The 26372-nt window shown below is 49.6% G+C and overlaps 1 protein-coding gene across 1 annotated transcript in view; it reads left to right on the plus strand.

The window, feature by feature from the left end:
* The window catches only part of LOC130108174 (ELKS/Rab6-interacting/CAST family member 1-like), a 280684-nt gene extending 260317 nt beyond the window's left edge, over window positions 1-20367 (plus strand). The window contains exons 17-19 of the mRNA XM_056275029.1: window positions 14533-14680; window positions 19701-19865; window positions 20362-20367. Coding sequence (XP_056131004.1) covers window positions 14533-14680; window positions 19701-19865; window positions 20362-20367 — 319 coding nt within the window. The remainder of the gene's footprint in view (window positions 1-14532; window positions 14681-19700; window positions 19866-20361) is intronic.
* The last annotated feature ends 6005 nt before the right edge of the window (window positions 20368-26372 follow it).

Genomic DNA, 26372 nt, shown 5'->3' on the forward strand with positions numbered 1-26372 from the left:
CTGCCCCCCCCCCCCGCCTTTCTTTCGGGGAGAGGAAGTCGGGTTTTGCGAGCGGCGGGCCAGCGTGAGGTTCGGCGTCGGCGCACGTCCACCGTGAAGCCGCCGGACAGAGTTTATTGGGACTAATATAGAAGTGAGTTGTGTTACCAAGCATCGCTGACTGGTGTCGCCGCAGTAGCTTTACCCGCAGGGTTGATGGCTAAAAGGCATGTGGGACGACTCAAACCCAGGTTAGCGTGCGGCGTAGGAAGTGGGTCAGGCGGTGGGATTTGGCTTGTGGCGCAGCGCCGGTGTCGGCGTGCAAGGCTTAAGACACGGTCGGCGTAGCTCAGTGACAACCTGTAACTCATAAATGCGTGTCCATTGGTTCCGGGCTTGAAGCGGCGAGATTTAGTATCTCGCCGGCCTGGCTGTGAAGTGGAGCAAATGAAGCGCGAGGCGGCGGCGCGTGTTTGATGTTGGGGAGCGAGGTTTGCCCTAGCTTCCCAGCAGTAAATAACGCCGTGTGCTGCGAGGCCGTAAATAAAGGTGTCACTCAGCCATGCCCCCTTCTCATGTCCTCTGCTTGCTCTCGCCACAGGACTCCACCGTGGTGCTGCCCGGGCCGGGGCCCCCCGGGCCTGCGCCGCACCTTCAGGCACGCTCACAATCAAGGAGCAGCTGTAAAGAGGCGGTGGAATGTTGCCCCAGCGCTGGCCGGTGGGGAGGAGGAGGAGACACGATCACAAACCAGAGCAGCTCATAATGGTGGTGTTATCAGCCCCCTGCGCTCCTCCTCACACTGTCCACCATGCAGCCAGACGCATGTGGGCATGAGACACTGTCCATCATGCAGCCAGACGCATGAGGGCATGAGACACTGTCCACCGTGCAGCCAGCCACATGTGGGCATGAGACACTGTCCATCATGCAGCCAGACACATGAGGGCATGAGACACTGTCCATCATGCAGCCAGACACATGAGGGCATGAGACACTGTCCATCATGCAGCCAGACGCATGTGGGCATGAGACACTGTCCACCCTGCAGCAAGACGCATGAGGGCACGAGACACTGTCCACCATGCAGCCAGCCACATGAGGGCATGAGACACTGTCCACCATGCAGCCAGACGCATGTGGGCATGAGACACTGTCCATCATGCAGCCAGCCGCATGTGGGCATGAGACACTGTCCATCATGCAGCCAGACGCATGTGGGCATGAGCCACTGTCCATCATGCAGCCAGCCACATGTGGGCATGAGACACTGTCCATCATGCAGCCAGACGCATGTGGGCATGAGACACTGTCCATCATGCAGCCAGACGCATGAGGGCATGAGACACTGTCCATCATGCAGCCAGACGCATGAGGGCATGAGACACTGTCCATCATGCAGCCAGCCGCATGTGGGCATGAGACACTGTCCACCGTGCAGCCAGACACATGAGGGCATGAGACACTGTCCACCGTGCAGCCAGCCACATGAGGGCATGAGACACTTTCCATCATGCAGCCAGCCGCATGTGGGCATGAGACACTGTCCACCGTGCAGCCAGCCACATGAGGGCATGAGACACTGTCCATCATGCAGCCAGCCGCATGTGGGCATGAGACACTGTCCATCATGCAGCCAGCCACATGTGGACATGAGACACTGTCCACCGTGCAGCCAGACGCATGTGGGCATGAGCCACTGTCCATCATGCAGCCAGACGCATGTGGGCATGAGACACTGTCCATCGTGCAGCCAGCCGCATGTGGGCATGAGACACTGTCCACCGTGCAGCCAGCCACATGAGGGCATGAGACACTGTCCATCATGCAGCCAGCCACATGAGGGCATGAGACACTGTCCATCATGCAGCCAGACGCATGTGGGCATGAGACACTGTCCATCGTGCAGCCAGCCGCATGTGGGCATGAGACACTGTCCACCGTGCAGCCAGCCACATGTGGGCATGAGACACTGTCCACCGTGCAGCCAGCCACATGAGGGCATGAGACACTGTCCACCCTGCAGCCAGCCACATGAGGGCATGAGACACTGTCCATCCTGCAGCCAGACGCATGAGGGCATGAGACACTGTCCATCATGCAGCCAGACGCATGAGGGCATGAGACACTGTCCATCATGCAGCCAGACGCATGAGGGCATGAGACACTGTCCATCATGCAGCCAGACGCATGAGGGCATGAGACACTGTCCATCATGCAGCCAGCCGCATGTGGGCATGAGACACTGTCCACCGTGCAGCCAGACACATGAGGGCATGAGACACTGTCCACCGTGCAGCCAGCCGCATGAGGGCATGAGACACTTTCCATCGTGCAGCCAGCCGCATGTGGGCATGAGACACTGTCCACCGTGCAGCCAGCCACATGAGGGCATGAGACACTGTCCATCATGCAGCCAGCCGCATGTGGGCATGAGACACTGTCCATCATGCAGCCAGCCACATGTGGACATGAGACACTGTCCACCGTGCAGCCAGACGCATGTGGGCATGAGACACTGTCCATCATGCAGCCAGACGCATGTGGGCATGAGACACTGTCCATCATGCAGCCAGCCGCATGTGGGCATGAGACACTGTCCACCGTGCAGCCAGCCACATGAGGGCATGAGACACTGTCCATCATGCAGCCAGCCGCATGTGGGCATGAGACACTGTCCATCATGCAGCCAGCCACATGTGGACATGAGACACTGTCCACCGTGCAGCCAGACGCATGTGGGCATGAGACACTGTCCACCGTGCAGCCAGACACATGAGGGCATGAGACACTGTCCATCATGCAGCCAGACGCATGTGGGCATGAGACACTGTCCATCATGCAGCCAGATGCGTGAGGGCATGAGACACTGTCCATCATGCAGCCAGACGCATGAGGGCATGAGACACTGTCCACCGTGCAGCCAGCCACATGTGGGCATGAGACACTGTCCACCATGCAGCCAGCCGCATGTGGGCATGAGACACTGTCCATCATGCAGCCAGACACATGTGGGCATGAGACACTGTCCATCATGCAGCCAGACACATGTGGGCATGAGACACTGTCCATCATGCAGCCAGCCGCATGAGGGCATGAGACACTGTCCACCGTGCAGCCAGCCACATGAGGGCATGAGACACTGTCCACCGTGCAGCCAGACGCATGAGGGCATGAGACACTGTCCACCGTGCAGCCAGCCACATGAGGGCATGAGACACTGTCCACCGTGCAGCCAGCCACACGAGGGCACGAGACACTGTCCATCATGCAGCCAGCCGCATGTGGACATGAGACACTTTCCACCGTGCAGCCAGACGCATGAGGGCATGAGACACTGTCCATCATGCAGCCAGCCGCATAAAGGCATGAGACACTGTCCATCATGCAGCCAGCCGCATAAAGGCATGAGTCTGGAGATGTGTGCATACACACCGGGTCATGTGCACTCACGCCACCAAGCACACAAAGACACACACATATTAACAAATCCTTTGACACACACACATGCACATATTGACAAATACTCCTTAAACACACACACACAAACACACACACACACAAATGCTCTGAAACGCACACACACACACACACATCTATTAACAAACGCTCCTTAAACACACACATACACACAACAAATGCTCTGAAACACACACACATACACACACACACACACACACACACATTAAGAAATACTCCAACACATGTTGGATTATTTTACCCATTTTACTATTTTCTTCACACAAGTACACACACACACACACACACACATCTATTAACAAATGCTCTGAAACACACACACACACACACACACACAGCGGTGTGGGGCAGGTGGTATGGATGGCTCCCCTGGGTATCACATGGACGCATCTGTTCGGCCCCGCCCCCTCCGCACTCTCGTCGTTTCAAGTAAGTCATAACACAAATGATAAACACGCATCCCTCAGCCGTGACGCCGCGCAATAACAACACGGCGTGCGCTGAGCTGATTTAAGGCGGGCTGGGACTCCTAAATCTTCACCGGCGCTCCTTCCTCTCCCTCGCCTGCTTTCCCGTGCGTTCGGCACAGGTGGCGGTCACCCTTGTCAGACACACATACATGCGTTTCTCCCCCGTCTTACCTTTATCTCCCTCCATCTTTCTTCCCTCGCTTCCCTCCCCGGCCCGTCAGACGCTTTATACTCGCTCCAGTCCTTAGCAAGTCCCCCTCGAATTCCTCTCCTGTGTGTGCGTGTGTGTGTGTGTGTGTGCACATCACAACCTGCACATGTGCATGGGCTTGTTTTGTGTAGGATGGAGGAAAATACCGGTGGAAGCCTCTAACATCACCAAAACCAAAGAAACACAACTTTGTGTTGTTGTCATTGACTACACAATCCTTCTTACAGGGAAAATGGCTAAAAAGACAAAAATCTCAATAATAGTTCTTGACCCTGACTTAACCCCATGTTGCCCAGAAATCTGTCTCCATTCGCCCCGCAGTCTCCCATCTGCCCTGTGACATCACAGCAACTCTGACAGCGGCCCCGCCTCTTCAATGTCTTCATCAAAGTTTTCTCTCTTCATTCCTCATCCTCCTCCTCCTGAGTTATCTCCTACCTGCTCGATCTCCTCTCTCTCTCTGTCTCCCCCTCTTTGTTCCTCTGACCCCAACCCCAAACCCCTTTTCCCCCTTCCTTGCTCTCTGTCTCACATCGTCTCACGGTCATGTACTTTAGCCATCCATCTCTGCAGCTCGCAACGTCTCAATCTGTCCCGGGGAACCGTGAAGGTTCAATTGGAATCACATGTTACAGTGAAGCCGAGCATTTCACCCCTTATAAATAAGACATCGGTCCGGCACACAGATACCGAAGGCCTTAAACACTCTCTCTCTCTCTCTCTCTCTCTCTCTCTCTCTCTCTCTCTCTCTCTCTCTCTCTCTCTCTCTCTCTCTCTCTCTCGCGCACTCTCTCTCTCTCTACATATATATATATATATATATATATGTGTCTCATCTATTTATCCATCTATTGCTCTCTCTCTGTCTCTCTCTTTCTCTCTCTCTCTCTCTCTCTCTCTCTCTCTCTCTCTCTCTCTCTCTGTATATATATATATATATGTAATCTAGTGAGTCAAGTAAATTCTTTGAGACAGCACAAGCCTGTTTCATGCCACCAGCAATCATCAGCTGTGTGTGTGTGTATATTATATGTGTGTGTGTGTGTGTGTGTGTGTGTGTATATATATATATATTATATATATATATATATATATATTTCAAGATTTCAAGATTTAGTTTTTCATATTCATGTACCTGTGCACATAAATAAAAACAAAAGGCCATTTTCCCAGCCCAAAGCAGTGCAACAGAGAAGATAAAAATACACGTCCAAAAATTCCCTAAAAACGATACCACTAAAAGCATAAAAACAGAGAGAACAAAAAAAAAAAAAAGCACAAACAACTAACAACACAGTCCATTCAAGTGCAACACAGTCCATTAAAGGGCCATTTCAGTTTGAATGTTCACAGCCAGTGACTGTCAACGAGTGTCCAGCAGTGGGGGGGGGGGGGTTAGAGGGTAGGTGGATGGGCATGCTCGTGGGGGGGACACAGTTTGTTAGTAATCCCGACTGCTTGTGGGTAGAAGCTATTTAGCATTCTGCTGGATTTAGCATAGATGCTCCTGTACCGCTTCCCAGACAGCAGGAGGGAAAACAGGTTGTGAGAAGGATGGTGGCGATCCTTAATGATGCTGGAGGCTCTGTGAACACAGCGTTGATGGTAAATCTCCAACAGGAAGGGGAGAGGGGCACAAATGATCTTGCTAGCTGTCTTCACTATCCTGTCCAGCTGGTGTTGTTCGGTCGCTTTGCAGTTACCAAACCTGGAAGTGGGACCATAGGTCAGAATGCTTTCAGTGGTGCTCCTGTAGAAGGTGGTGAGGGCTGGAATGGGGAGGCTTGCCCTTTTAAGTCTCCGGAGGGGATGGTGCCACTGTAGGCCTTTTTAACGATGGCCGAGGTGTTAATGGTTGAGGTCAGGAACTTGATGTTACCGACCCTCTCCACAGTGGCGCCGTCGATTGTTAGTGGCGTATGATGGTGCCTGCCGGCCCTCCTGAAGTCAGTCACCACCTCTTTTGTTTTGCTTATATACAGGGAGAGGTTGTGGGATTCGCACCACACCATTAGCTGCTCCACCTCCATCCTGTATGCAGATTCATCATTATTGCTGATGAGACCCACTACTGTGGTATCATCTGCAAACTTGATGATGTGGTTGGTGTCAAATTTGGCAGTACAGTCATGGGTTAGCAGGGTGAACAAGAGGGGGCTCAGAATATATATATATATATACACACACACACACATACGCTATATGTAAAAAAGTATTGGGACACCTGGCCAGGAGCTACACCTACAGGAGCTTTTATGACACCCCATTCTAAATCCATAGGCATTAATATGGAGTTGGTCTCCCCCATTGCAGCTATAACAGCTTCCACTCTTCTGGGAAGGCTTTCCTCAAGATTTTGGAGTGTGTCTGTGGGAATTTTTACCCATTCATCCAGAAGAGCATTTGTGAGGTCAGGCACTGATGTTGGACAAGGAGACCTGTCTCGCAATCTCCGTTCTAGTTCATCCCAAAGGTGTTCGATGGGGTTGAGGTCAGGGCTCTGTGCGGGCCAGTCAAGTTCTTCCACACCAAACTCACCCAACCATGTCTTAATGGACCCTGTTTTGTGCACTGGGGCACAGTCATGCTGGAACAGAAAAGGGCCCTCCCCAAACTGTCCCCACAACGTTGGAAGCATAGAATTGTCCAAAATGTCTTGGTATGCTGAAGCATTAAGATTTCCCTTCCCTGGAACTAAGGGGCCTAGCCCAACCCCTGAAAAACAACCCCATACCATTATCCCTCCTCCACCAAACTTTACAGTTGGCACAATGCAGTCAGGCAGGTAACGTTCTCCTGGCATCCACCAAACCCAGACTCGTCCATCAGACTGCCAGACAGGAAAGTGTGATTTGTCACTCCACAGAACACGTTTCCACTGCTCAAGAGTCCAGTGGCAGCGTGCTTTACACCACTCCATCCGATGCTCGGCATTGTGCTTGGTGATGTAAGGCTTGCATGCAGCTGCTCGGCCATGGAAACCCATTTCATGAAGCTCCTGGCGCACAGTTTTTGTGCTGATGTTAATGCCAGAGGAAGGTTGGAATGTTGCAGTTATTGAGTCAACAGAGCGTTGGCGACTTTTACGCACTATGCGCCTCAGCACTCGATGACCCCGGTGTGTGACTTTACGTGGTCTGCCACTTCATGGCTGAGTTGCTGTTGTTCCTAAACGCTTCCACTTTTCAATAATATCACTTACAGTTGACCGTGGAATATCTAGCAGGAGAGAAGTTTCACGAAGTGACTTATTGCAAAGGTGGCATCCTATGACAACACCACGCCTGAATTCACTGAGCTCTTCAGAACGACCCATTCTTTCACAAATGTTTGTAAATGCAGACTGCGTGGTTAGCTGCTGGATTTATACACCTGTGGCAATGGGTCTGAAAGAAACACCTGAATTCAATGATTAAGAGGTGTGTCCTAATACTTTTGTCCATAGAGTGTGTGTGTGTTTATAACTGTCTGTCTAGCTTGCTTATCTATTTATCTCTCTCTCTCTCTCTCTCTCTCTCTCTCTCTCTCTCTCTCTCTCTCTCTCTCTCTCTCTCTGTATATATATTTATGTGTGTGTATCTTATCTATTTATCTATCAATCTCTATTGCGCTCTCTCTCTCTCTCTCTTTATATATATATATATATATATATACACATATATATATGTAAGTATGAGGCACGTGAGTGTCTCCGTTCTGTCATCTAAGAGCACTGATGCTGTCTATACGATACACCCAACTCAACTCAGTGAGATATGGTCTTTTCACAGGAGTAGTTGGGTTTGGTAAAGGAGATTCATCTGATCTTATACCTTTTTTTTTTTTTTTAATGTTAGTGTGCACGTGCTGACTTTTATGAAGACCGATCGGAGTCTCTTGTGGAAAAACCTCCGCGTTGTCACTCCTTCAGTTTGACAGGAAATGAAGATAATCCTTGTGTTTGTCCAAGGGGCGCCAAGTCCAAGTTAAGAAAAGAGAGATACAAGAGGGGAGGGGAGAGAGAGGGGGGGGGGTTCACCTGCTCGAGAGCCAGCAGACGGTTACATTTTTCTTTATTTGTGCTCGTGTGTGTGTGTGTGTGTGTGTGTGTGTGTGTGTGTGTGTGTGTGTGTGTGTGTGTGTGTGTTCCTCTGATGAATCCAGTCTGGCAGATTTATGTGCAATTTCTAGTGTGCCCTACATCCACGGCCAAATTGCTGCTCAAATTAGATGTGAATAAATACTCCTGCGTAGTTCAGGTCCAAACTGGAAGGTAGCAACCCTGATTGCAACTGAAACTACACACACACACACACACACACACACACACACACACTGAGAAGCACTAATTGAGGATGTGGAAAAGGTTTACAGGCTGGTTAATCACAATAATGCCCGTTTTACGGCTTTAGGAAGACATCTCTCAGGGCCCGGTGTCCTCCGTTACCGCTGGGGGAGACTTCACAGGAGAAAGGCAGTTGTGTAATCCACCGTATTAATGAACTGACTGGAAGTGGTTTGCCTTGCTTCAAAGCGCGGCGGCCGTTATTTCTGATTGGAGCAGAATTTGAATGACCCCCCCCCCCCCATTAATTTTGCAGCTGTCAAGTCTTCATTTGCACCAAAGAATAAAAGAGAGGGATGGCTGTGGCAGCCTCGCAGCTGAATTTGGTTTGGTCGTTAAAAAGCAGCGTAAATCCCGTTTTATTCGGGCTTGCACTGGAAAACATTGCAATACGTTAGTAGAGAAAAAAAGTTTGTTTCCACCGGTGTCAGGCTCGCCGTCCTGCAGCAGGCTTTGTGAGAATATCGTTCTGGCTCTGCACAAAGTAAATCACCGGTGTTATAAATCACACAATAACTTGATGCTAACTAATCAAAGTCGAGGTAGAGGGGGCAGTTTTCATCTGTTGGACATCTCTGGGGGTGGCCGGGGAGGGACACGTCTCTCTGTTTGGCCTTCTCAGATGAGTTGGCAGATAAGATAAACCTTCCCTTTAAGACTGAACCTCGGGGGGGGGGGGTTAACACAGCCGACCTTTAACCCCAATCATTTCTTGCACCAAATAGGAGCTGCGCTTCAAGTGTTTGACACACTTTGTGCAAGTATTCAAAAAATGTTCACTCCCAGTTCTCCATCACCTGAATGACTCCATCGTTCCCTCTGATAGCCATGTGTTCATCTCCTCGCCCATTTTTTCTGTTTTTACGTGGAGGAAAGGACCCGAATAGAGAAAAATCCTCAAGTCTTGATGCGTACAGCTTAGCCTGAAGGAGACAGGGGGAAGGTGTGGATGTAAGACTGTTGGGACTCGGCCCGCTTGTTGAAGTTTACAAGTTCTGGTGGTCTGATGTAAAGATGGCTGTCCTGCTCGTCAGGCAGGGCTGTTAATCTGACCCACTGTTTATGGACAAGGACTGTGGCGCTGCATTCCATGTCCATATACGACTCTCCGCATCACCCATCTACTCTATCTAACCGAGCCAATGATAAACTAATGGAACCGGGATTCCCGAAACCAGGATTCCCACCGTGCCATGCTAGAAAATGCAATATTCATCACCAGGTTTCATTAGCCTTGGTTGTGGAGGCTGGATGGCACTGGCCTTGGGTTCAAAATAACGGTGGAGACTCTCTCCATCTTTTTACATAGAATTTCCCTTGGGGAGTATTATATATATATATATATATATATATATATATATATATATACACACACACACACACACACACACACACACACACATATAGTATATATAAATCCCATTTTGCATGGCCGGGTCATCCAGAATGAGCCATGCACTTGCTTGCACTCTAATGCACTTGCTCTGGTACTGGTCCAATAAGTGTGTGTCAGTGTGTGTGTGTTCCCATTCTGGTGAGCGTTAAAAGGAATAACAGTGGAGGTGTGGGGAGACGAGGAGTGTCACACTAACCTAGTGCTATGATTAATGGTGTGATTAGCTGCTCCCATCCAAGTCGGCAAATACACACACTCGCGCGCACACACACCCACACACAAACTCACAGACCAATTAATGGCGTTGAACTTGAATGGGGGAATCCAGATGCAGCACTCTGATAATATTATTGAAGAGGCTGACTGTGGTCCAGGCCTGCAAGACTTGATTCTGACTTCAGCTTGTTTATTTTCACAGTGAAGTTATTTCTGCTGGGATTAAATCATGGAATAAAAACGCCCCAATGCAGGACCATTTTAGAAGGAGCTGGAAGGCTGTTTTGAATGCCTCTCCTCCTCCCCCCCCCCCCAATCCCACACACACACACATTACCTTACCATGTTAGTATGTCTGTTATGAAACTAACTGACACCGAAATTAACATTTTAACAACTTTAATACTATTTTTAAACAATTTAAACTTCAGAGAGCCATGGTCGAACTCGAATAGAAAAAGTGAAAATACTGCCTGAAAAACAAAACGGAAAACACGTATTGCTAATCTAACGAACATCACAAGGCCTATAAAACGTGAAATGTAAAAATAGAACTAAAATAAATATTGAAACAGTCCCAAACAACGACCGGAACTTAAAAACTACTAGAACGACCTTGGGCGGTCATTTTGACGGCCACGGTTTTTAAACTGTCAAGATAAATGCCCACTTGAGATATTAATACATTACATATGATAGTATGTCTGTTATGAAACTAACCGACACCAAATTAACATTTTAACAACTTTTAATACTATTTTTAAAACAATTTAAAATGGCCGCTGTCCCACGCCTGTAAATACTGCAACGCCTCCATGGTAGTCATGGTGTGTCTGTAACGGCGTCTGTACCCAGACATGTTGGACATAATCAAAAACCAAGTTTAGACTATTTCTCTGCACTGGAGGATGCTAGTGTGTTTCTAGGACAGAGCAACGAACTTCGTGAAGGAAATGATGCGACCAACACACGTCATAAATAGTGACATGAGGCGCACACGCAAATTACGAGCGGTCATTTTGACCGCTCATGGTCATTTTAGGTAGATCTTATCATAACCTTTTTAGCGCAGTTGATCTAAAACTAACGAGAATTAAGGCAGCGGCAGGTCTGTGTCTTTTTTTCCACAGTTATTAAACTTAGAAAATCCAAAGCAGTCATAATGACCGTCTCGGTCATGAACTCCTCGTTTTAGATGTGATTGAAGTGTGTGGAGTTGGGCTGTGTTGTGTCGACCGAACTTAATCTTATTTGGAGTGTGTACACGCTACTTGGACAGTGAGGGTCCACCGTGGTCGTCACTAAGATGAACTCTTAAGATGAGAGAAGATAAAAGGATGTAGAGAGGAACAGAGGGACATCCGGAGGGCCCTACTTAGCTCGCTGCCACCACGACCCGACCACGGAGAAGTGGCTGGTGATGAGATGACACACACCAGTTTTAACCTTTTTTTTTGTTTGTTTGTTTTTTTGTGTGGTTGTGTGTGAGCGTTTATGAGTGTTCAGCGGTCTCTGAGATTCAGTTGTGTCATTGTTAGTTCTTTCACAAAACTGGGTGGGACAGAATGTGTGTGTTTATCACATAACAGAATTATAGCATCCTGTTGCTGACAAGGATGTGAATCAACCCTCCACCCCATGCTAAGATAAAACACACACACACACAAAGGCTTTTGTGCTCCTAATTTTACAAGGGATGTAGCAGAAATCCTTGTCTGGCCACCTCGGTGTACAATAATGAGCCAAGACATTGTGACCCCCCACAGGTGAACCGAATAATGTGGATCATGTCCAAACAAGGGCACATGTCAAAGCCTGGGTAGATTAGATGGTAAGTGAACAATCCATTCTCCTAGTCAGCCAGCTGGATGCAGGAGAAATGGGCAGGAGTAAAGACCTGAGCCACTTTAACAAGGGCCAAACTGTTATGATGACTGGGTCAGAGCCTCTCTGAAACAGCAGGGCTTCTGGGGTGCTCCTGGTCAGCAGTGGTGAGTACCTACCAGCGGTGGTCCGAGGAGGGACACACCACAAACCGGCAACAGGGTGTCGGGCACCCAAGGCTCATTGATGCACGAGGACAATGAAGGTTATCCTGTCTGGTCTGAACTGACAGAAGGTCTACTGTGGCACAAGTCAGAAAATGTTAATGATGGTTATGGGAGGAATGTGTCGCAACACACAGTGCATCACACCCTGCTGTGTATGGAGCTGCATAGCTGCAGACCGGTCAGAGTGCCCATGATGACCTCTGTCCACCGTCGAAAGTTCATAGTGTAACGTGCATGGATAAGTAGACACGTTGGTCCTTGACTAACGGGTCGGACCCTTTAGTCGACTGGTTAACGTTGTCGCTTGCGGTGCAGGAGATACAGGTTCGCGTCCCGGTTGTGGCGACGGTATCTCGGACTGTCCCCCGAATTCGCTACCTTAGTGTAACGTGCATGGATAAGAAGACACGCTGGCCGCTGGCTCGCGGGTCTGACCCTTTAGTCTAGCGGTTAGCGATGTCTCCTGCGGTGCGGGTGATACGGGTTCGCGTCCCGGCCGCGGCAGTTCCTGTGGTTGCGTTGTCCCCCGAATCTGCTACAATACAATGGGTACGTGACCATTATAACTGAACCATGGATCAGTGGAAGAAGGTTGCCTGGTCCGATGAGTCCCCTTTTCTTTAACATCACGTGGATTGCCATGTACCTGTGTGCCATTTATCTGGGGCACCAGGATGCACTCTGGGAAGATGGTGGAGGGAGTGTGATGGTCCGGGCAATGTTCTGCTGGGTAACCCTGGGTCCGGCCATTCATGTGGACGTCAATTCGACGCGTACCACCTACCTAAACATCGTTGCAGACCAGGTACACCCCTTCATGGCAGCGGTGTTCCCTGATGGCAGGGGCCTCCTTCAGCAGGATAATGTGTCCTGCCACACTGCACACATTGTTCAGGAATGATGTGAGGAACATGATGAAGGTGTTGCCCTGACCTCAAAATCCTCCAGATCTCAACCCGATTGAGCATCTGTGGGGTGTGCTGGACCGACAAGTCTGATCCACGGCAGCCCCACCTCACAACTTACAGGACTTGAACGATCTGCTGCTAATGTTTTGGTGCCAGATACCAGAGGACACCTTCAGGGGTCTTGTAGAGTCCATGCCTCAGTGGGCCGGCGCTGTTATGCTGGCACACGGAGGACCAACAGCATATTAGACAGGTGGTCATGATGTTTTTGCCCATCAGTGTGTATTTGTTTGTTTGTTGGTTTGTGGGTCTGTGTGTGTGTGTGTGTGTGTCTGTGTCTGGTTGTATATGATATACCTTAATGGTATGTTCCCTCGGCACCTGCAAATAGTCTGCCATCTGTCATACACACACAACACACACGCACACACACACACACTGAGGTAACCAGGAGTGACGAGGCAACGATGTCATATCCTCCCAGTCTGCTCCATTAGCCTCCATTACACTATTACATGCCTGTGAGTCACACCGGGTTACCAGTAACACAGCACTTAGAGCACCACTTCAAAGATGTGTGCCTCTTTTCTGTGGAATCCGTCTGTTTGGTAGGGGGGGGGTCTGTATGTGTGGCGTGTTTGAACACACACACAAACACACACACATGCCCGCAGATGTTTATACTTCACCATCTGCCAGTCTGTCTCTGTGCTATTCACCTGTCTGTTCATCTGTATGAAGGGAGATCATTTATGATGTGATGTTGTATAAATACACAATATAGTAGTAGTAGTAGTGGCAAAAGTAAATGTATTATTGTTATTAGTAATAGCAGGAGCATCAGTTTTAGTGGTATTAGCGGTAGCAGTCGTAGTTGTCAGTAATAGGTGATATGGAGAATATTGTTACAATAATCTTGGGCAATTTTACAAAATATTTATATATATATATATATATGTGTGTGTGTGTGTGTGTGTGTTGGCGCTGTGATGGTCTGGCGGCCTGTCCAGGGTGTCTCCCCGCCTGCCACCCAATGACTGCTGGGATAGGTTCCAGCATCCTCGTGACCCTGAGAGCAGGATAAGTGGTTCGGATAATGGATGGATGGATGGAATGGATATATATATATATATATAATGTCTGCTGGCATTTGTAAAAATACCATGTTAAACAACCCAACTGAGGTTCATCACATTGAACTGTTTGGTAAAGTATAATATCAAACCAAAACTGGTTTTCAAATAACACCCCCCCCCCAAATATGTAAGACCTCATTTTGTTAGAAATGTTGGTTCACAGGTTCTCATCATCATCAGTTTATACCACAAAACTACATTTCATAGTACGACAATATCCGAATTTCATCCCAGTGATATAGCACTTCAGAAGACGATGGGAGATAGTGTTGAATTATCCAAATTCAGTACTGGGTTGAATAGTTATGATGTTCTTCACACTTGTACTGTTTCTTCCCCTCCTCTCTCCTCCGTCCTTTAGGCAGCAGGCTTTGTTGGCAGCCATCAGCGAGAAAGACGCCAACATCGCCCTGCTGGAGCTGTCCTCTTCTAAGAGGAAGAAGGCGCAGGAGGAGGTGATGGCCCTGAAGAGGGAGAAGGACAGGCTCATGCACCAGCTCAAACAGCAGGTATCTCCACCACAAAACCTCTTTATTATTCCCTCACACACATGCGCACACACACACACGCCTGCATTAATATACGTTAAGTTGATTTAACGGCGCTCATGAGGGGTGGAGAGGCTTGAGAGCCTGGCTTTGTGGTCGCCACGCGGCGGCACCATTCTGGTTTTCGCAACTCAAAGCCGGCCGGGTCGCGGCGGCCTGCAAATATTGAAGGTGGACCCGCCTGCTGCAGACGGCGAGGCTCGTGTGAATTAAAACAGCGTCGTGGGCAGGCATTTGAATTCTGAAACTAGGAACAGCCAGAGGTTAATCATTTCTGGTAATAAAGAGGAGAGACTCCCCCCGCCTCACGTGCGGTTGCGGTGTTAAGTCATCGGGAGCCAAGCCGGTCAACCAGAAGCTGTGATTCAACAGCTGGGCACATAAAAACACGAAGAACGCCGCTCCCTCGCCAATTACAGCCGATAGACGCAATCAGGAGCAGATGAAGAACGGCACAAAGGTCATTGTTGAATCACCAGCTATCTCCTAACATTTACACAAAAACACAAACACACACACACACACACACACACACGGATCCATTTAATTTCATTTTACCCTTTCACGAAACCCGACTCCAGACTGATGGGTGAAGGTATGCGGACCATTAGGGACCGGTTAGGCCACATCGACGACTGAGCTAACCCGAACGCTAACGCTAACAAGCTAACAGCAGGGGGCCGAAATATACAGTCTCCTGAGTCACGGGGGGCTTCTGGGAAACATCATGCACTTAAAAGTCAACAGATGCACCGGTTGGGTTTGTGTTTAGTGTGTGTGTGTGTGTGAGTGTGCGCTTGCGTTTACACTTGTGTATGCGTGTCTCATAAATGCCGAACAGCTCCTACGGGGGGGAGGGGGGGGGGATCAGAGGAATTTCAAGGAAGGCCCATTATCTGTTTATCACTATTGGATGCGTCATTTTTTCCCGTTGGGTAACCAACTATTACAGTCCACCTGATGATGTGATGAGGTCTGACTGCAACCGCGTACCCGCGGGGCAGAGGGAAGGAAGATGTTAGAGTCAACACACACACACACACACACACACACAGTAAAGTTATATCATCGGTCAGGGCTATGCTCAAACACACAGCATGGTGACCGGGCCGTGTGGCGTCCGGAGAGAGCGCGGGGCCGTGTGTTCTGTGGCGTCAGAGCCCAAAATGGAAGCGGCCGCCGCCGCGGGGAGTCAGCAGGCTCCTTGAGTTCCCTCCGCCCGACAGGACGGCGCTCTCCGGAGACTCCGTCGGTCAACGCGGCGCACACCCGCTCTCTTGTCTTTTGACCCATTGACACACATATCAGAAGGGCCCGAGCGACCAGGAAGGAAGCCGACCAGGAAATGCCGAGGAATTATGGGACTCGTGAGTCCCAGAGGGGGAAAACTGATCTGGAGACAGCAGATAGATTTACAGATAGCAGTGCCCTGTCTGACCTCCCCAAGTCCCGCTTTTGGAAGATCCTCACAGTGTGTGTGTGTGTGTGTGTGTGTGTGTGTGTGTGTGTGTGTGTGTGTGTGTGTGTGTGTGTGTGTGTGTGTGTAAAGCAGGCATTCTCGGATAAACCTAGTGTTTTGGCCTTCTGAGATATAGGCCTTCAGCACACCAGACAACACACACACTCGCACACTCTCGCACATCCAAATTGCAGTGTTCGGACTTCCTGAAGGGAGAGCGATGGAATAAATGTGTCTCCCTGTGGGAATTCTCAGAGCGGCTCTATCCCAATGATGGATGGCCAAAAGTCAGTCATGCTTTGAAGCTGAGAAAAGAAGGATTTGGAATTCTCAGAGGTGTGCCGTTGCTCTTTCTCGCCCTCGCTCTCTCTCTCTCTCTCCCTCCCTCTCTCGCCCTCCCTCTCTCTCCCCCCCACTCTCTGTCTAACACATGTACATGTACTCAGGCGTCCGTGCTCTCTCTGCGCTGAAAAGATGGATCTGGTATTCTCGGAGGCGTGCCCCCGCCAGGAGGAGGAGGGCTTACGTAAAACAATCTGTCTGCCTGCAGCAGGGTCACCGTGTTACACACTGCAGTGATTCCACCACACCACCACTGCAATACGGTGGGATGCTGCATAGGCACATGTAAAACGGAACACACACACATACAGATGTACGCAGGCAAATGCACACACGTACTCACATATACACACACACCCACACAAACACACCAGGCCCTGATTAAAGGAAAATGTGTGTTGTAAAAATGCCTTGTGTGGCCTTTCCCCAGCTGGTTGTTTGTTTAAGAGCTTTCTTCTCAGCCTCCTATGTCCATATGTGTTAATACGGCCCCGCTGCAGTCGGGACAGGCCCGTGATTTACTGAGGGCTTGGACCCAGATTTGGGCTGCAGCTGTGACTGCGGCTGCGGGATCAGCGTGCCATGTTTACACCGGTAGTGTCACGCCGGCACACACACACACAAACACACACACACACGCACACACACACACACACGAGTTATGGGTCAGCGATGTCGGTAATAACCCCGTCGATTCTCTCCTGCTCTCCTCGCCTTTCCTCCCCTCGCCTCTCCTCTCCTCTCTTCTCCTCTCCTCACCTGCTGTTTGTCTGCCAGTGCTTCCACCTGTGCCTGGCCCCGGCTGTCTGATCTACAAGCAGGCCTTGAGGCCATTACTGGGCTGTTTACTCTGCACAACCACTAATCAACACTAATTACACACACACACACACACACACACATTCCTGTACACTGACATTTCAGATGTGCACATTTATGTACCCACATGTATGTGCACACATGCACACATACATGCACACGTGCATGCACACAATGAAATGAACACATGTTGGCTGTAAAGATGAAACACTGCGTGTGTGTGTGTGTGTGTGTGTGTGTGTGTTGGAGAGAGAGAGAGGGAGATATGAATAAACTCGATGACCAAATGTGGGTTGTCCTGACCACACACTCAGCCTCTTCCAGAAGCCATTTATCTCTGCGTTCGCTTGTGTTTGTGGCTCAGATCATTAACTATCCAAACACCCCAATACACAAACACACACCTACACACACACACCGGCATGTACACACAGACACACAATGGGGTTTTGGCCAGTTATGCTACCAAATATGGTTGCGATTAGGTCAGCGAGAGCTCTTAATGTGGTTCTTATTAGATTAGCAGCAGGGCTAAACTCGTATTAGCCCAGTTGACCCCTGGCCACAAATTAGTTTGGTGAATTTCTCGTTTTCGAGAGCCAACGGGGTAAATTAAGCCTCGTCTAGCCGTGGGAAAGATCGCCAGTGAGTCTGTGCGTTTACAGTACAACGGTACCGTGTTGTTGCCCGGGCCGTGTGCTGTGGCTACTAATCGGCCCGGTCTCAATAAAGACAGGTGTCAGCTTTACAGCCGTGGCGTCCAGACCGACCCCACCCAGTCACACCTGCTGGTGTTGACACCTCAGGTCACGGAGGGCCGTACTCCTCAAACCAGCCGTTATGTTGTTATTCGCAACTTTAACCACCGGTCTCTCTCTTTCTTTCTCTCTCTGTCTGGCCCCTCCTCCATCCCGCTCTCTCTCTCGGTGTCTCTCACCTCTCCCCCTCTGTCTGTCTGGTGTCAACGTTCTCGCCTTATCTAAGTGGCTCCTCTCCAGTTGAGGCTAATTGGTAGCTTCTTTAACGCCGACCACATCCTCCCCTGTGATCCTGGCTGGCCTGTTTCCTCAGCTGTTAAGGCCTCGGCGTTTTATCTGGACGGCTCATCTGCGATGTCTCCGGGCCGCTTTAAGGAAGCTGTCCGACGTGGTTGGCGTCCTGTCCTGCCCATCGCGGCTGACTCAGCTTCTTCTTCTTTCTTCTTCTTCTCCTCCTCGTGCGGCTGTGGCTGTCTGTCATTTGAGCAAGAGAGGCCGCTGCGTTTTGGATGAGAGACGCGTGGACAGGGCCGGATTAAATGATAGATTACACTAGGCAGAGCATATTTCTTGGGCCCCACCCTCAAACAAACACATTTTGATACTTTGTAAACAAGCAATATTACTTTTAACTGCCACGTGGTTATTATGGTTAATTAGTTAGGTATATATTTTTGTTTATTATTATCTATTTATAGTTTGAAACATTTTATGTTAAATATTTTTAATTTAGACCAAAAGTTGATGTTTTTATCCGTCTGTCTGGGGCCCCCCTGTGGCAATTAGACCCTAGGCAGCTGCCTTGTTTGCCTATGCCTAGATCCGGCCCTGCGCGTGGATGTCTCTCCCTTCAAATCATCCTCATCCTGTACGTGTGGTCATGTGTGACCCCGGGGAGGCATCTGCAGCCGGGGGGACGGGGCTGATGTTGTCAGTGTGTCTGCACCCTCTCCGTCTCTGTCTGTCTGCGAGACAGCTGGCTTCGCTGCAGTAAGGCTGATTGTTAATGTTAGACGGCCTCGGCTGCTATCTCCCTCCGAAGCGAGTGATGTTGGCAGTGTGACAGCATCTTACATACACACACACACACACAGCAAGACTCCGAGACACATATTTGAATGTAGTTTTAATCGATGACATCTAAAATGTAAGTGGCTCTCCTGGACGGCGTGGCTGCCAACATGAAGCTAACACTAACTGTTGTGTCTGTGACGCACTCATTCCAATTCACTGAAACACGGTGTTCGCAGCACAAACTACCCTCAGCGGCGGAGGGGTATTTTCATGAGGTGCTTATGCTCCATGACTCGGTTCGACTCAATTTATGGCCCGTCGAGAGTTGTTAGCGCCACCATTTTTTTCACCTCCACCGGCTTTCAACATGCATTCCCCCGTCCCAGAATCCCGGGGCTTAATGATGTTAAACCTGGGTGAACCCGGGGCTTTCAGGGAAATGAAGGAGCAGGTCTGTGAACCCGGGGCTTTCAGGGAAACGGAGTGGATCTGGGAAATGGATCACTCGCTGTGTGTGTGGCTCATCTGTCGCTGTAAATTCTCTTGTTTATTACTGGTTTTTTGTTTGTTTGTTTGTTTTTCCCCATAGACTCAGAGCAGAATGAAGCTCATCGCCGACAACTACGAGGAAGATCACCTCCACCCTCATCATCATCCTCATCATCTTCCCCACCCGCACACGGTGCATGTGCACCACCACCGCAGCCCGCCGAGAGGGCCAGTTCATGCCAACCACAGGCCGCCCATGGACCAGGTCTGTTCCAATGCATGTGTACACACACACACACACACACACACACACACACACACACATAAATAGATGCAAGGTTTGTTTATGTAGGTTGACATGCAACCGGCTCTCTGTTTTGCGTACTGTGTGCGCTGATGCAACTGCATTTTTGTCATCCCCACCAACAGTCACTTGTGGTCAGATGTGCAGCATTGATTCCCCCCCCCCCCGTCTCCTCTCTTCTCTTCTCCTCTCTGCCCCCCACCACCACTACCACCTTTCTCCCTCTCTCCTCCTCCTCCTCTCACTCCACCCCGTTAACGTCCTGCCAACTCTTGACTTATTCATGAATATCAGTTAGACAAGGGGCCCGGTGGGGAAGAACTGCCAAACGGGTTTCTTTGATTGGCGTGATTTGTGTGCGAAGTTGGTGGATTTAGCAGTCGTCTTTCACGCAGCAACACAGATCGTGTTCACGCTGCCCCCCTGGGGCAAACGTGATGTGTCTGCGTCTCAACAGAGCTGAGAGGGAACAAGCTGCTGTTGTTAATAGCGCTAAGTGCTCACCTATAGGCGTGTGTGCAAGCAGGTGTGCGATGAGTCAGCATGTGTGTGTGTGTGGTTGTGTTTGTGTGTGTGTGGTTGTATTATGCACATCTGTGCATGGTCATACACTCTAATGTATGCATACCAGGGTCGGTGTATGCATGTGTCACATTCATGGCACCAGCCAAGTGTTGTGCGCTCTTACAGTGTACACGGCGGCATCGTTGACACACACCTGGCGACGCGCCCCAGCGTCTGTGGTGATGCCGCTCAATCAGAAGAAATAGCCAGCAGGAGAAAAGAGTCTTTAAAGTGGATGCAGAGGTGATCTCAGCACCTCCACCTGTCGCCTTTAGCTACTGGTTGTTCAGGTGTAGTATAAACTTATCACAGCGCCATTGTTCTCACAGAGGGGCTGTGATTGAGGGGAATTCCTAACGATGGAGATAAATTGTAGGGATTGTATTTATGTATTTGTGTGTCTGTGTGTGTTAAGGGTGGTTGGGGTGGGGTTGAGGAGTTGGTGGGCGACGGGGATTTCCACCGTGGTCTATAAAATCCCACTTCTGTTCTATCTGATAGGCACCATTACATGTTCTTTGCCTTTCTACTTACTCGCGGTGTTGCTGTCTAAATAGAAATCAAATACGCACTGGGGGATCCCCCACTGTGCTCCTTTACACCCACCCACCCACACACACACACACACACACACACGGTTCCCTACTCGCGAAGGTGAGAGTGTAAACATTTCATGGTCTCCGAGTTTAGGCGGAGCCCATGGAAGGATTCTTCACCTGTGAGTCAGAAATGGGTGGGATTTGAGATGATTGACAGCTTGTGTGGTCAATCCCAGCACAAGCCGTCTGAGACACATCGGAGGGGTCTGACCCTCTGAACCTCCTCCTCGCTGGCATGACTAATGGATGAAACTTGCTGTTTACCTGCAAGCAATGGCATCCATACACACAGTGGGACATCTGTCAGGTGTGGCATTAGGGTGTATTAGACCGTAGGGTTTATTAGACCGTATTTATCAGACCGTGAAAACAGAAAAGATTGGAGACAGACAGGCATTGACATGATACATACCCTTCCACCAAACTGTATATGCCAAAAAAACTATTTTATAATGGTGTTATCGTCCATTCCATTACAAGCCACTTTTCCCAATTGGAGTCGCGGGATGCCGGAGCCTGTCCCAGCAGTCATTGGGCGGCAGGCGGGGAGACACCCTAGACAGGCCGCCAGTCCATCACAGGGCTGACACATTCACACCTAGGGACAATTTAGTACGGCCGATTCACCTGACCTACATGTCTTTGGACTGTGGGAGGAAACCAGAGGAAACCCATGCAGACATGGGGAGAACTTGCAAACTCCACACAGAGGACGACCCCCCCAAGTTTGGACTACCCCAGGGCTCAAACCCGGGACCTTCTTGCTGTGAGGTGACCATGCTAACCGCTGCACCACCTCTAAATGGGAAAATTCCAAAAAAAAGAAAAAAAATGCATGCATTACAAATGCATTTGTGGTGTCACAGTTGCTATGTAAGTTATGAGGCCAGGCGCCACATCTGAGGTGGTCAACTGATTTTACAGCAAATGCAGTTCTGAATTTCATCGATGAACACATTGCAGTTTCAGTCCGCTTACTGAGGACCTTCTCAACTTCCAATCTCTTCTTTCCACTTTCTCCTTCTCCCTTTCTGCTGCTAAAGCTGCCTTTTATCGCTCTAAAATCATATCCTCTGCCTCTAATCCTAAGAAACTCTTTGAAACCTTCTCTACACTTCTTCAACCCCCACCTCCTCCTCCTACTTCCTTCCTTCTCCCTGATGACTTCACTAACTTCTTTGACAAGAAGGTAAACGACATCAGATCCTCCTTTTCTCACCACCCAGTTAGCGCTCCTTGCGCTAGCTCACCTTCTGCACCCTTTGTCACCTCTCCACATCCCACCCTTTCCCACCTCGCTCTCCTCTCCCCCGACAAGGTCCTCAACCTCATCACTTCTATTCGCCCCACCACATGCTCGCTTGACCCGGTCCCCTCCCCTCTTCTTCAGTCTGTAGCACCTGAACTCTTTCCCTTTCTAACCCACCTCATCAACACCTCCCTCCAGGCAGGATGCTTTCCATCTGCCCTCAAGACTGCTAGAGTCACCCCCCCTTCTCAAGAAACCATCACTTAACCCCTCTGACGTCAAAAACTACAGACCGGTTTTCCTTCTTTCTATCCAAAACTCTCGAGCGTGCTGTCTTTGACCAACTTCCTTTGTACCTCCACCAGAACAACCTCCTGGACCCCAACCAGTCTGGGTTCAAGGTGGGTCACTCAACAGAGACGGCCCTCCTTGCAGTGACTGAATCGCTACATTCTGTGAGAGCAAACTCTCTCTCCTCTGTCCTGATACTCCTGGACCTGTCAGCTGCATTCGACACAGTGGACCACCAGATCCTCCTCTCTACCCAGGAGGGGCTGGGTGTCACAGGCTCTGCACTCTCAATGTTTGCATCCTACCTGATGGGTCGCTCCTACCAGGTGACATGGAGGGGATCTGTGTCGGAGCCTCGCAGACTGACTACACGCGTTCCACAAGGTTCAGTTCTGGGTCCTCTCCTTTTCTCCCTTTACATGACATCCCTGGGTTCTGTTATTCGCTCGCATGACTTCTCTTATCATTGTTTATTTGTGAATGTTCTCATTCATCCAGGTCATAGTTATCCAAAGGAATTGAATCAAGTGCAACTGGACTTGGTTATATATCCGTGAAGACGTTTCGCCTCTCATCCAAGAGGCTTCATCAGTTCGTGCCTTTCTGACTAGACCAGCCAGTCAGACTAGCTTGGTCTAGTCAGAAAGGCACAAACTGATGAAGCCTCTTGGATGAGAGGCGAAATGTCTTCATGGATTCCATGGATATATAACCAAGTCCAGTTGCACTTGATTCAATTCCTTTGGATCTTATCATTGTTATGCCGATGACACCCAGTTGATCTTGTCCTTTCATCCCTCTGACACATAAGTAGAGACATGCATTGTTACGTGCTTGACTGACATCTCGGAGTGGATGGCGACACACCACCTGAAGCTCAATCTGGACAAGACAGAGCTGATGTTCCTCCCGGGGAAAGGTTGCCTGCACCGAGGCCTGGCCATCACCAACGATAACACCGTGGTGACGCCAACTCGGACTGCGAGGAATCTGGGTGTGATCCTGGATGACCAACTGTCATTTGCTGCAAACGTTGCATCGGTTGCTCGCTCCTGCAGATGTCTCCTCTATAACATCAGGAGGATTCGCCCATTCCTCACCGACGAGACGGCACAGGTGCTCATCCAGGCTCTGGTCATCTCCTGGCTGGACTACAGCATCTCCCTCCTTGCTGGCGCCCGGGCGTCAGCCATCAGACCTCTGGAGCTTGTTCATAAAGCTGCAGCTCGTCTGGTGTTCAACCGCCCTAAGTTCTCCCACACAACCCCCCTTCTCATGTCCCTACACTGGCTCCCAGTAGCTGCTCGCATCCAGTTTAAGACTCTGGTGCTAGCCAACAGGGCAGTGAAAGGAACAGCTCCTTCCTATCTCCAGGCGATGGTCAAGCCCTACACCCCCGCCCGACCACTTCGCTCTGCTGCCTCAGGACGCCTGGTTGCCCCATCGCTCAGAGGCCCCTGCTGCTGATCGACCCGTCACGGCTCTTTTCTGTCCTGGCCCCACAGTGGTGGAATGAACTCCCCACTGATGTCAGGACAGCGGAGTCGCTGCCCATCTTTCAGCGCAGGTTGAAAACTCACCTCTTTAAGAACTACTACCCTGTTACTTGTTCTTAGCACTTATTGTATTCACTCATTTAAAAAAAAAATCTCTTTCTTGCGCTTTTACTTTAACACTGATTTTGCTCTTAGATACTTGTTTAGAGAGAAGATGCACTTATGACCTCTGATGACTAGTAGTTCTCCTGATTTCCTACGTTAAATGCACTTATTGTAAGTCACTTTGGATAAAAGCGTCGGCTAAATGACTGTAATGTAATGTAATGAAGTGAGGACTGCAGGTGGGACTTGTAGTTCTACACATCACTCCCCTTTATTTCTCACATTTGAATGTTTCTTGCTCAATGTGGCCGTCCTCCACTGATCCACCAGGCTGCTTATTGAGCTGATGTGTAGAATAGTAGCTCTCCACATGAAATATCTCAGCCTCTTTAAACTGAATTGAAGAAGAAAGCGATGAAAAGTACAGTTGGAGTTGCAGAGGAAATGTGTTAAGCTTGTAGAAAATGGGAAAATAACCCATAAATCTGGGTCAGTTGGCTGGATCGATGCCCTTTTACATGGGATTCATTGTGGGTCTGCGATGGTCCAGTGTGTGCCCTGCCTGGGGCAAATGGAAGCCATGCAGGGGGCAGACTGGCAGAGAAAATACATGCCCGTGTAAATGAAGTACACGTATGTATGCATGTCCATGTGCAGAGTTTGTGCGTGTGATGTGAGTGTAGGTGAGGTGTGTGTTGGGACATGCTACAATCCGAGCAGGGAGGACTTGATGCAGCCAGAGTTTGTGTGTGTGATGTGAGTGTCGGTGAGGTGTGCGTTGGGGCACGCTACAGTCCAAGCAGGGAGGACTTGATGCAGGCAAAGAAAAGTTACAGTTTGCATAAAAAACAGTTTTACATGTCAGAGTGAAATGTAGTGCGCTCTAAACCTCAGCGTCCCATTTAACTCGAATCAAAGACATCAGTATACACACTCACACACACACACACACACACACACAATCTTTCTTCCCCCTCTATCGCTCTCTCTATTTCTATCTCCATTTCTGTCTTTCAGTCGTTTCATTAAATATATGTCCCTTTCATCCTCTCTCTCTCTCTCTCTCTCTCTCTCTCTCTCTCTCTCTCTCTCTCTCTCTCTCTCTCTCTCTCTCTCTCTCTCTCTCTCTCTCTGTCTGTCTGTCTGTCTCCCTCTCTCTCTCTCTCTCTCTCTCTCTCTCTCTCTCTCTCTCTTGCTCTCTGTCTGTCTTTCTCCTCTCTCTGTCTGTCTGTCTTTCTCCTCTCTCTGTCTGTCTGTCTGTCTCTCTCTGTCTGTCTCCCTCTCTCTCTCTCTCTGTCTGTCTGTCTGTCTGTCTGTCTGTCTGTCTGTCTGTCTCTCTCTCTCTCTCTCTCTCTGTCTGTCTGTCTGTCTGTCTGTCTGTCTGTCTGTCTCTCTCTCTGTCTGTCTGTCTGTCTCTCTCTCTCGCTGTCTCTCTCTCATGTTGGGCATTTAGTCTTCAGAAACAACAAACAGATGTATTCCTGTTGACAGAGGTCAGCCAATCACCTCACGGCTTTTCCTCATTTCTGATCTTTCACCTGATGTGGAAGTTCAGCAGAGGTCACGACAGCGCCCCCGAAGTGTGTGAGCGAGTGACTAAGTGACTGTGTGTGTGCGTGCGCATGTATGTGCACATGTGTGCATGCACATGTGTGTGTGTGTTAGGCTCAGATCCCTGAAGTGAGACTGTTTTCCCTCCAAACACAGGACTTCACATCTCCTTTATTCCCCCTCTTTTCTTTGAATGTGATTAATTACACTATTTGTTTTTCCTCACCAGCAACCCCCCCCCCGCTCTCTCTCTCTCTCTCTCTGTCTGTCTGTCTCTCTGTCTGTCTCTCTCTCACTCTCATCCCACTCGCCCAGTATCCTTTCTCATGTTATCCTCTTCCTCTTTCACTCTGCCTCACTCTTCTCGTCCTCTTCTCCTGCTCCCTTTCTCGTCCTCATTTTTCTCAACAGCCCATCCTCCTCCTCCTCCTCTGCTTCATTCATTTTCTGTCTTCTATTTCTCATCTTTTTCCTCTCTACCTTCTTGCTCTGCTCTCCCCCTCCCTCCCTCCTTTATCTAATATCTAATGTGTGGCCGGGCCAGTGGTTGAGTGCAGCGCTTGGGTCCAGGAACGCCACTGAGGAGATGATTGATGATGATGACGGTGATGGT

This window comes from Lampris incognitus, chromosome 2 (genome assembly GCF_029633865.1).
Source record: "Lampris incognitus isolate fLamInc1 chromosome 2, fLamInc1.hap2, whole genome shotgun sequence".
Taxonomy (NCBI): Eukaryota; Metazoa; Chordata; class Actinopteri; order Lampriformes; family Lampridae; genus Lampris; species Lampris incognitus.